At 42.9% G+C, this 12,909-nt stretch overlaps 1 protein-coding gene across 1 annotated transcript in view; it reads right to left on the bottom strand.

Annotated features, from left to right (window-relative positions):
- CDRT1 (CMT1A duplicated region transcript 1) overlaps window positions 1-12,909 on the bottom strand; it is a 44,751-nt gene that overhangs the window by 20,592 nt on the left and 11,250 nt on the right. The window contains exons 7-10 of the mRNA XM_015563269.1: window positions 12,031-12,231; window positions 7,105-7,226; window positions 2,312-2,460; window positions 1,262-1,404 (exon numbers count right to left, since the gene is read on the bottom strand). Of these exons, the coding sequence (XP_015418755.1) occupies window positions 1,262-1,404; window positions 2,312-2,460; window positions 7,105-7,226; window positions 12,031-12,231 (615 nt within the window). The remainder of the gene's footprint in view (window positions 1-1,261; window positions 1,405-2,311; window positions 2,461-7,104; window positions 7,227-12,030; window positions 12,232-12,909) is intronic.

Raw genomic sequence — 12,909 nt, 5'->3', positions numbered from 1 at the left:
CCAAATCCCCTTCTACCTCCTATGAAGCCCATGTGCCTGCCAAGAAGTTCTTTGGAGGGTATAAGGAAATTTAGGGACATGTTTTACTAAATAGCTATCCCCTGATAGATCCCCCTGGAAGATCCATTTACTCTTTTAATCAATTGGAATAGCATTTCAATCCCTGCGATTGTTTATATTGCACTCAGAGGAAAAAGAATTATTCACATAGTACCGGAGTGGCACAGAACAGCCTGTAAAACTTTTGGCCACGGCAGATCCATTAATTGACCACAATACCCTTTCCAAATAAGCCCCAATGTGACCTCAGACTACTTCTCAAATGGCTCTAAGCAGCCACCACCACTACACTGGGATTGGAATTGTAAAATGAAATCCATGTCTGTCCTGGAATAGAATTGTCCTGGAATAAGCTCCTTCTCTGAGCCCTCATTTAGTATTTTCAATAACAGTTGACATTCAATGTTATATTAGTTTTAGGTGTACAGCATAGTGATTAGGCATTTATATAATTTAAGAAGTGACCCCCCAATAAGTGTAGTGTCCACCTGGCATCATACATAGTTATTACAGTATTGACTCTATCCCCTATACTGTAACTTATATCCCACCCCCCACTCCATGACTATTTCGTAACTGCCAATTGCAGTTATTATTCCCTTTACCTTTTTCACTTAACTTGCTATCCCCACACATCTGGTAACCATCAGTTTCTCTGAATCTGTTTCTGTTTTGTTTGTTCATTTATATTGCTCTTTAGATTCCACATATAAGTTAAACATATCAAACAGAGAAAGCCCTCCATTATTTTTAAACCTTTTCACTTGGAACACTTCAAGCTTTTGTGAACACAAACTTCCTGGGGTAAACGCCAACTCCAAGCATATTAAGTATAGTAGAATTGGCATTACTTGGGACAGCTCTGCCAATACTCAGACATTTAGTAGGTAACGGATATCCTACTAAATGACACACGTCTATCACGTGTGTCATAAGTATAACATTTCAAACATTTCTCTAAATTCACATCTAGTATTGTTATTTCTTAAGAGAAATAAGTGAGGGTGGTAGAGGGACTGGCCAAATAGAGGGGGTGGTAGGTAATAGGTAGAGGAGGAAGAAAAGGAAATGGGGAGGATCAAAGGGGCCAAAAGGTCAGTAGACAGAAGAAGGGACTGATCTACCAAAAATCAAGGTCGCAGCTATCACAGGAAAAGGAGGGAACACTACATTCCTAAGACAGGGCTTTCCTGGCACATACTTGGGATGCTTGTAGGCCATGAGGCATCGCTCATACTTTCCCACCATGCTCCAGGCCATGACTAGGCCATCAACACTTCCAGAGAGGAGATGCCACTGGTCAAAGCACAGGCACTTCACAGCTCCCTCATGGCCGCTGAGAATCTGCAAGAAAAGTTGCCCCTGTGTTCAGCCAATCGTCAACTCAAAGTGTGACTCCTCCAAGGGCCAAAGCTGGAAGCTTCTTTAGGTAAATTCCAAAGCCACTCTCCACCAATCCATGAGCACTACTCACTTGGCATTTAGCTAGCCAACTTTACTTTTGCTCTTATAAGGCTCCCTCTCTCCAGAGCTCCCTCCCCAGTGAAGGGCGAATGGATCAGGGAGAAGACTGCTGGTGGGTCTGTGGCTGAGGCAGGCCCATCTCTCTGGAGTACCAGTGAGGGCCTGGACCATCATCTTCTTCTGCCAGAAGGAGAAGGGCCAGATGTTCCATCCCCAGCTCCTTACCAGGACCCAGTGGGCATGTGGGGCATCCTTGTGCCTGCAAATGCTGGTTAGACCACAGTGACAACAAGATTAGTGGTAAAAAGCTGTGACCCTGTGCTCCTGGCATAAATGATATCTCACCACCACCCACTAGGGCTAGGGGGTTTCAAATCCAGCAAGAACATTTTATGTATTTGAACATTCAGTCACTTTCAATATTGCCAACATTCTCATCAGAGAGTAAGGGGAAAAACCACTGTGACTTTGTTCCTTCCCTTACCCATGCCAGAATCAGGGTAGAATATTATCTATTGCTGTAAAAATATCCTGAGTCTATATATGTCTAATCAGAATGCAGCCTTCTGATACCAGCCCCGTGGCAGCATGGGCCACATGGGCCCTGACACTCCAACAGTCAATAGCCCATTTTTTGTTGGGGGGGGGGCTTCCCCTTCAGTTCTTTAGGACTGCCCTTCTGGTGACTGGAACTCAATTGCTCCAAGGTTGTCTAGGGAGCCACCATCAGTCTCCTCCAACTCATCACCACCAGTGCCCCATTCCCTCCACAGCCTACTGCCCCCACCTTTACCACCTGAGCCATGACAATGTGCCACACTTTCACTATTCCTCGCTCACAGCTGCTCACGATGTAGGTGTCGTTGATCTTGATGGCCAAGATGGGGTCTTTGTGTTTAAATGTCTTCAGACACTTCCCTGTGTTTATATCCCACTCTGAAAGGGAGGAGAGAGAAAGGTGAGGTCAGAGAGAGGGATGAAAGCAGGTTACAGGTTTGTTCCACACCCCATCACAGAAGCCAAGACTAGTGGAGCCCATCAAGTCAGACCCCAAAAGACCTTAGTCTGGCCCAGCATCCCCAGAGTTTCACCAACAGCTCCATATGCCTGTAACACAGAGCTCCCTAATCATGGGCCCTTGGGAGATCCAGCAATGCTTAGATGGTAGTTCTAACTGAGGAACTTAGCCTAGGGGTCCAAGTGTTGGACAGCTCATCTCCAATGATACTTCTCAAGCCTGAAAAATGCTTGCCATGGAAATGTTGGGAAAATCATGGCACGTGTTTCGTGGCATCCATCTTTCGAGATGCTATGCTCCTGACTGACACCTTCCATCCCCAAAAGAAAAGAAAGCTGTCTATTTCCATTTACATTTTTTAGTATTTCTGAGTCTGACTTGGATTGTACTAATTGAGAGGTCATTACAGCTGGGGGCAGGTTTAGTGCTGCTTCTACATAGATGGTGCTAGAGCAACAGCCCAGGGTACTGTAAGATGGGTGGATATGAAAATAAATGGGAGAACAGAGCTTAAGGGTAAAAATTGAAAGTGTGAATCATGAATTCAGGGATGAAAATGTTACAGTCAGCTTCATGTTACAGTGTACCTCCCCAGCAACAGAATGGATAACCTAAGACGAAATGACCACAGCTAATATTTATACAGCACTGACAATGAGCCAGGCATCATTCAAATAATGCTTGACATGTATTAACTTATCTTCACAAGACAAATACTATTATTATTTCCCACTATACAGATGGGGAAACTGAGGCACAGAGAGGTTCAGTAACCTGAATCACATAGGCGGTTAGCAGATTAAGCTGGGATTAGAACTCAGGGAGTCTGGATCCAGAGCCTATGCTCTTAACCGTGTATACCAGATTAACTTTAAGTATGTTTTTCTTATTTTACATACATACTGGCTCTTTTATTAAATTAGACTAGAGGCCAGGTGCATGAAATTTGTGCATGGGGGAGTCCCTCTTCCTGGCCTGCACTCTCTCCAATCCGCAACCCCTCGGGGAATGTCTGACTGCCTCTCATAATCTGGGACAGCTGGTTCCTAACCGCTTGCCTACCTGCCTGCCTGATCGCCCCTAACTGCCTCTGCCTCACACCATACCTGGGACCCAGGATTCCCTCCTCTGGCTGGCCTCAGGCACCCAGGACTGGGCCGGCTTTGCTTGGGCCAGCTGCAGCTGCAGGGGACCATGGGAGGGCAGCTTCACCTGGGCCACAGCCGCAGGCGCCCAGAACCATGGGGTGGGCGGCTTTTCCCTCTCCTGGGCCACAGCCTGGCTGATACCCATTCCTCTCTCCCCAGTGTTGAGTGTCTGAGCCATTAAGGTGTGGCAGTGTGACAACAATTTGCATATTAGCTCTTTATTATATAGGATATGTGAAACTTGAAATGTTAATTAAAATATTCTTGGGAAGGGGCTCTGTTTAAAGAATTTAAAACATGTGGGGTTACCATTCAGGTCTCCAATTGTCTCTTTCTCCTGGGTGTTGGTAACCCAGGCAGGTGGGAAGAGCCCAGGGGCTGCTGGCAGGGCCAGGGTTAGGATAAGAGCGATCTTTTGATAGTTTTTTCATCTTGTGTATTAATTCTGACTTTTACATACTGCATTAAAATGTATAATTTGTTTATTGTGGTTTTATTGGTGCTCCCTCAAGTTTTATACCTGAATTAAGGGCCTAACTCCCCTTGCCCTAGTTATGGTCCTGCCTGTGGTCTCACAGGATTCTCTCAAGCTTGAGGCCTTGTCTGCCCTTGCATCTTCAGATCCTCACCCTTTCATCCTTTCTGCTCTATTCCTTAAAGCAATCATGGCAACAAGACACATTCAGGTCGGGGAGGGCAAAAAGGTAGGGAGTATCTTAAGCAGGTCTGAGTGTTTGTGTATGTGTCACCACTCTTTCTCCCTTTTCCACATCTTTTTCCTCCACCTACCCCTAATATGATGTGGTTTTTGGGACCCTTGCTTTTCTTCTTGTCACTTTTTCCTCTGGATTTGCAGGGAACTTCTCATCCATACCTAAGGCTTCCATCTTTCATTATTATTGATAACACCAAATCAACATACCTGGAACTCCAGGCTGGTGTAGTCACACATGTATCTTCCTACTGCAATTCTCACCTGGGTAACTTTGGGAATCCCATACTCAATTTATTAGCTTTCTATTGCTGCTGTAACAAATTCCCACAAGCTTAGACGCTAAAAGCAACACATACTTATTATTTTACAGAAATCTGACATGACCTAAGATCAAGGTGTCAGCAGGGCAGTGTTCCTTTATGAGGGAGGGGATCCACTTCCTTGCCTTTTCCACTTTCTAGGGTCACCTACATTCCTTGGCTCATGTTTTCCTTCTTATATCTTCAAGCCAGCAACAATACATCTCTCCGGCCATTCTTCCATAGTCGCATCTCCTTTTGATCACAGACAATAAAGTTTTAAGGACCCATGTGATTACCGATGGCCCGACATTGAAAACCAAGGATAATTTCTCAATGTTAAAGTCCTTAACTTAATTACATCTGCAAAGTCCCTTTGGCCATACAAAGTTACATAGTCATAGATTCCAGGAATTAAGATGTGAATATTAATATGTGAATATTTTTGGTTAGCCATTATTCTGCCTACCACACTCAACATGTTCAAAATTGAAGCCATTACCTTCTCCTCCATTACTCACTCTTCCCTATTGTTACCAGAAGATTTGGTAGGTTACAATTCCCTGTCACTAGTGGAGGTGGGGTTCTTACAATATCTTTAGAGAGGAATTTTCTAAGATTCACATGGGAGAAAGGGTGGTTTTTACTGGCATGGAATTATATTTCTTGGGTTGCACAGTCCCATGTCTCTTAATCCAGCCCTGGAAAATACATAGCTGGGCCTCCAGCAGAACCCATAGCACTGTCAGTTTCCAGAATTTTCGTTCTAGGGTGGAGCTGGGTCTGATATAGTATTAAATTATCGTTAGTCCATTAGTCCATTGTGTGGGTCCCACATGGCTGTGAGCCACATGGGTGAATTCCAGGGAGTGAGTTCCCAGCCACAGTAGATCCAGAGCACAAGAGCCAAGAAAGAGAATTCCCTTTGTTCTGGAGTTAAGTGTCTCAGATTTCACACCCTTCTGTCTTCTGACTCACTCCCAGTTGTGACTGACAGGTAAGCATCTTCCCAAATCATTCAGACCTTACTGGGCATGCACCTATTGTCCAGTCCCTTCAACCCGTTGATCTGTGGGGAACAGACTTGAAGAATGTTAAACTGTAGCTTTCTGGCAAAGCTGTATAAATAGCATGCCTATATTATTTAGTCTCCTCTTTACTATGTTTCTGTTAATTAATAACCAGATTATTGTAATGGTATCACTACTATTCCCCTATTCATCCTATTTACATCCTATTTACATCGATGACACTTCTATATCCCCAGTGGCCTGAGTTTAAATTCTGGCCTCATCAATTGTGCTTCTATCTTTCTCACTTTTCATATCCAATTGGTGGTAAAATCCTGCCAATTCCCCCTCTAGACATCTCCCTTCAGGGAGTCTATGCCATTTAATGTAAACTCGCACCTGAGTTTCTTCACACTTGCCTGCTCTCCAATACTATAAAAACACCACAGTGTCCAGACTGAGTAGTGTCTCACTTTGTCCCCTATCTCCACGTGGTCACTGCTCTCCAGATCCTTCTTCCACACCATCACTAGAGTTATCTTTCTTAAAAGCACATTTGATCATGTCAATCCTCAGCTTAAGATGCATTTGTACTAGTAGCTTTCCATGTCCTATAGGATAAGGTTCAGTTTCCTTCCATGATGCAAAATGTCCTTAATAATCTGGCCACAAACAAATTACCTTCCACACTACACCCAGCCAGACCAGCCAGGGGAAATCCCCTGAATATACCATTTTCTTCTTCAACCTTCTATGGATTTGCCTGTGCTCTTCCTTCTACTTGGAATGTCCTCCACACTCTCTCTCTCTATCTCTAGAACTAAATAGCATCCTGTCCATGCTGCTTTCCCACCTGCTCTTACTTCCACAGTCCCATAGAACTCTGCATGTTGGTTCGGAGTGTATGATTTAGGGTCAGACACTCTACCACTCAGCAGCTTTAATTTAGGGGAAATTGTCTTTCTCTCTGAGTTTGGATCTTTCATCTGTATCCACCTCATAGTGTTCTTATGGGGGTTAAATAATAAAGCATCTAACACAGTCAAAAAGTTAGTGCTCAATGAGTGGCAGTTGTTATTGGTCACATATTTTATTATATTACCCATCATATATTTATATATCTATTTTCATTAGGCAATGATGAACCTCTGAAGGAAATAAAAAGCTGTATTGAAAGAGTCATATAATACTCATTTTATTTCCTTAATACCTCACACAGTGTCTAGCATATTGTACATATTCAACCAATAATTGTCAAAGAAATGGATCAATAGGTATATAGATGGGTGGATGGATGAAAAAAAAAGTGGATGCCTGTAGAAATGACCAAAATATGGCAACCTATGGATTTGGGGAAACTTCTTAGAAAGTTAAGGGCATTTCCTCTCACCTTTCACCTGGCAATCTTTTGCTCCAGACACGAGCATTTCCTTATATAAATCGATGCAAGTGATTGTCCCCTGGTGGCCAGTGAAGATTCGTATGCAAGCCCCACTTTTCAGATCCCAGGATCTGCAGGAATTAGGCCAAAAAAAATGTTTTCCAGATTTTCTTAGGACCGAAGGGTTCATACTGTACAGTGTTCCTATAGATCAAAAAGTAGTTGTAAGGTAGAAAAGTTTCCTGATCAAGCTCAGAGACCTGGAATTTAATCTCAGTTATAATACCTATTAGGTGTAACTTTAGGAAAGCTACTTAATTTCTGTGTAGGCTTCATTTCCTGATTGATAAAATGGAAGTGATAATATTAATAGTTACCCCATAGGATTTTTGTGACAAATTAAATTCACAAATGCAGTGATTGTTAACCCAGGGTGATTTCTACCCCCAGGGAACATTTAACATTGCTTGAAGTTAGTTTTAGTTGTCACAAGCGGGGATGGAGGTGCTCCTGGTATTTAGTGTATAGAGTTCAAGGATTCTGTTAAACCTCCTACAATTCACAGGACTGTCTCCACAGAAAGAATTCTCCAGCCCTAAATGTCAATAGGGCTGCAGTTGAGAAACCCCACGTTAAGGCACATAACATTTTCTACGTGTAGAAAATGCTCGATAACTGTTACATGGTAATAGGTGGAAGGGTTCCTGGAATGACCACCAGGCCTAAAATTCATGGCACTGATTCACTGGTAGAGCTGATCTTCCAACTGTTCTACGGCCTCACCTGTTTGTCGGAGCCAACACACACCTACGTGTGTTTAACGATGTCCTAAGTGTCTAAAAAAAGCATGTTTTGAATATCTGTTTCTAGCAACTTGGCCAACCATGTATCCAGGTTGTGTATCTAAATTCATATAGAAAATATATTTGATAAACACTTGCTGAATAATAGAAATAGAAGAATTACTACAGCCATGGAGATCCAAAATATTTTATGTATATTTCTGAAGCATATCTAATAGATATATGGAAACATGTATGTGTCACACAGCTGTTTAATAAACAGGCTTGCCTGAGGTCTCTTAACTATCATTATTACAAATTTCCACTTCAGCCAGGTTATTTCTGTGGCAGGTCACAGGGAAATGCTTAGTTAGTAGACTCTGGAGCCAGGATGCCTGAGGTCCAAGCCCAGGTCCATCACTTACTAGCTGTGTGATCTTGGAAAATTTAATAAACAACTCTGTACCTCAGTTTCCTCATCTGTAAATGGGATAATAATGGCACTTGCCTCATACAGTTATTACTAGATTTGGCATAACATATGATTAATGATAAAATATAACAATTATTATTAATAATACATTCTTCAAATGGGGAGATTTTCTTCTAATACTCCCAAGTTTCTTATGGCCTTACCTGTTTGTCAGAACCTGCTATGCACCTACAGGGTGTTTGACCATGTCCCAGTAGTCTAAAAAAACCCATGTTTTGAATTTCCATCTCTAGCAACATGGCCGACCATGTGTCCAGGTTGTTTTTCTAAATACATACAGAAAATGTATTTGATAAACACTTGTTGAATAGGAATAGAAGAAAATTTTTTGATTTTATAAACTTATAAATCGAAGTTGTAACAGCAAGCATGATACTTAAATATACTTGCTACAGATGTACTCCCTTCAAAAAGGAGAATAAGCCCTGGCCGATTTGGCTCAGGACTGAAGGGCACCGGGTTCAATTCCAGTCAAGGGCATGTACCATCGTTGCGGGCACATCCCCAGTAGAAGGGTGTGCAGGAGGCAGCTGATTGATGTTTCTCTCTCATCGATGTTTCAATTTGTAATCCTATCTAATAAAAGACAAAAAGGGTAATTGATGGAACCTTTGCTACACTTCCCATGGGCTAATCAGGGCAATATGCAAATTAACTGCCAGGCAAGATGGCGGGCGGCAGCCAGGCAGCTTGAAACTAACATGAGGCTTGCTTGCTTCAGTGATGGAGGACTCCAAAATTCCCTGCCTGTTTTGTTGGCCTCTGATCTTGCAGTTTGAAACATTGTTACAAATATAGAAGCTAAACAAAACCCCAGAAACCTGCATTCAGCCAGCCAGGATCTCAGAGCTGGAGTTGAAACAGTGTTTCAATTATAGAACCCAAACAAACCAGATACCTGCTTTCAGCAGCCCTGGAGCCAAGCCTCAGAGCTAAAGCTGGCCCAGAATAAAAAAGAAAAAGAAAAAAAAGGAGCTGTTGGGAGCTTCCGTCACCCGCCAGCCTGAAAACAGCCTTCAGCCCCTCACCCAGACTGGCGAGGCACCCCAGTGGGGACCCCCACCCTGAAGGGTGTGTGACCAGCTGCAAAGAGCCATCATCCCCTCACCCAGGCTGGCCAGGCACCCCAGTGGGGACCCCCACCCTGATCCAGGACACCCTTCAGGGCAAACCAGCTGCCCCCCACCCATGCACCAGGCCTCTGTCCTATATAGTAAAAGGGTAGTACGCCTCCCAGCACCGGGATCAGCGTGACAGGGGGCAGCGCCCAAACTCCCTGATCTCCCTGTGGCTCTGTGTGTGACGGGGGGATGGGGGGAGGCACAACCTCGCTATGCACCCTGCTCTGTTCGTGACAGGGGAAGGCGCCCCAACCCCTTGATCAGCCCTGCTCTGTGCCTGATAGGGGGGAGCTCCCCAGCCCCCTGATCGCCCTGCAGCTCTGTGTGTGACAGGGTGTGGCGCCTCAACCCTCTGATTGGCTCTGCTCTGTGTGTGGCAGGGTGTGGCGCCCCAACCCCCTACCCCCCCATGGGCCCTGCTCTGTGTGTGATGGGGTAGAGCCATAACCTCCCCATCAGCCCTGCCCTGAGTGTGACAGTGGCGGTGCCCCAACCCCCTGATCGGCCCTGCTCTGTGGTGATAGAGGGCGGTGCCCCAATCCTCTCCTCCTCTCTGCTCTGTGTATGACAGGGGGTGGTGCCCCAACTCCCCTATAGGCCCTACTCTGTGCGTGCGGCATCTCAACCTCACACTCTGCTCTGCTCTGTGCATGACAGGGGGTGGCGCCCCAACTCCCCAATCAGCCCTGCTCTGAGCCCGACCATGGGCTGCACCTAGGGATTGGGCCTGCCCTCTGCCATCCGGGAGCAGGCCTAAGCCAGCAGGGAGTTATCTCCTGAGGGGACCCAGACTGCGAGAGGGCACAGGCTGGGCTGAGGGACCCTCCCTCCCCACCAAGTGCACAAATTTTTGTGCACCGGGCCTCTAGTTTAAAATATTAAAAGTGGAACTGCTGTATGGTCTAGAGGTCCCACTTCTGGGGATATATCCCAAAAGACCTAAAACATCAATAAGAAAGAATATATGCACCCCTAGGTTCATTGCAGCATTAACAATAGCTAAGATCTGGAAACAGCCCAAGTGTCCATCAGTAGATGAATGGATAAAAAAGCTGTTGTAGGTACATTTACACAATGGAATACTATGTAGTGCAGCTATAAAAAAAGGAACTCTTATTCTTTGTGACAGCATGGAGGGACCTAGAGATTATGCCAAGTGAAATAGGTCAGTCAGAAAAAGACAAATATCACATGATCTCACTTATATATGGAACCTAATGAACAAAATGCACTGGCAAACAAAAGGCATGGCTACATGGAACAGACTGACAGATATCAGAGGAGCGTGGGGTAGGGGTTATTGGAAGAGATCAACCAAAGAACATATATGCATATATGCATAGCCCATAGACCCAGACAATAGTGTGAGGAATACCTGAGGAGGCATGGCTGGGTGCAAAGTAAGGGGAAATGGAGTACACCTGCAATACTGTCAAAAATAAAGATAAGAAATTCATGCACTACAGTTAACAATACTGTGCCATATGTTTGAAAGTTACTAAGAGAGATCTTAAAAGTTCTCATCATAACAACAAAAAACTGTAACCATGCGTGGTGATGGGTTTTGTTTATACCTAACACAGAAATGGTATATGCCAATTATATCCCCAATAAATTTTTTTTCTAAAAACTCATATATACAGGCACCAGGAGACAAATCCAAGAAAACCTATGGCAGCACTCCTTGAAAGAATAGAAAACTTAGAAACAATCCAAATATCCATTAACAACAGAATAAATAAATGAGTTAAGATATATTCATCCAATAAAACACTATATCTCAGTAAAAATACATTAATTATTGCTGCCTACATCATATGGATGAATCTCAAAATCATAGTTCAATGTAAAAAATCAAATATGGATGAATTTTTAAAACAGTTCCATTTATGTTAAGTTCAAAAATGGACCAACGTAATAGATATATTTGGAGATATATAACTACGTAGAAAAACTATAAATAAGCCTATAAAAATATAAGGGAATAATTAGTATAAAATTTAGAATAACATTACCTCTGGTTGGGAAGGAGAAAGAAGCAATAAGGGAAAGGCACATAATGGGATTTGGAGACTAACAATGTTTTATTTCTTGGCCTGAGTAATGAGTACAATGGTCCTTCTTATATTCTTTAAAAATAAATATATTTCAAACACTATCTTACTTCTACACAATATTTCAAACCCACAAAAAATACTTTCCCTGATGGAATCTATAAAAGGAAATATAAATTGGGCCTTCATCTAGGAATGCTAAAAATATACTTTCTGATTCACAGTCTTCAACTAGAAAATACTAGTAGATCTGATCATTGTTACAAGCCTATCTCATCCAAAGTTTAAACAATATACAAATTATTGGTTTTTACCTTGCCAAAAAAGCAAAATGCTGTGGACTGTTCTAGAGGTCCCACAGTTATTTAGGATAACTTTCAATAACTACAAAACTTTTCAGTAACTACAAAAAGGAAAAAGTACATGTACTTCTTTCTTCCACAAACCTGGGTTTGTGAGGAACCACAGCTCCTTGGCCCACTCACCTGATACTCAGGTCATAGCTCCCACTCAGGAGAACGTTTTCCTCCTCACACACGAAGAGGGCATGAATACTCCCAGTATGGCCTCGGAACTGGACGGGGATCTCCTTTGCTTGTGAGACATCCAGAAGCTGGATCTTCCGATTGGATGACACAGCTACCACATCTCCCCCAGAATAGTGGATGATTCTATTTCTGTCCCACCTGAGTTGCCAGGAAAAAGGATGACCCATGAAAAGGGAGTTAGTGTCCTGCCTGGAACTCACTAGCACAGTGGTTTCACCTGCAAGTATACGAAAAGTCAAGGCCTTCCAACAAGGACAGTTGCTGAGATAAAGGCCTCGTGTTAATGGGCCCTGATAGATTTCTACCTCATAGCATAACAAAAAAATCCATTTGGGGTAAATTTAAAACCTAAAGACAAAGGGCAAAAACTACCAAAAAAAAATCTGCTAATTAATGTATGATAAATCCCCAAGAGAGAGAATAGGAGAATAGAGTATGCAGTATTCCCCAAACTTCTTTAACCACAGAAACCTTTTTTCATGGAAAACCTCAGAGGAACACAGTTGGGAAGCCCTATCTATACCCACTGCATATACCACTATTTCTTTTTTTTTTTAATTTTTCTTAACCAATATCAAATGAACATATATTAAGTTCCAAGTTCTGAGCTAATAGGAGCCATGGGGGATACAAAAATGAGTACGATATGGACCTTGACTTCAATGACCTTGTAGTCTGATTTAAAAAAAAAAGGTGAGTTGGTTAATTTTCCAGTCATAATATTATTAGGAAATATATAAAATATGATCAGGATGACCAAATAATTTATTATCCAAATATTTTTTACCTTGAAAGGGGACACTATTATTAATTACC

Source organism: Myotis davidii, unplaced genomic scaffold (assembly GCF_000327345.1).
Source record: "Myotis davidii unplaced genomic scaffold, ASM32734v1 scaffold398, whole genome shotgun sequence".
NCBI lineage: Eukaryota > Metazoa > Chordata > Mammalia > Chiroptera > Vespertilionidae > Myotis > Myotis davidii.
The sequence above is the reverse complement of the archived record's forward strand: the minus strand, read 5'-3'. Positions and strand labels throughout refer to the sequence as shown.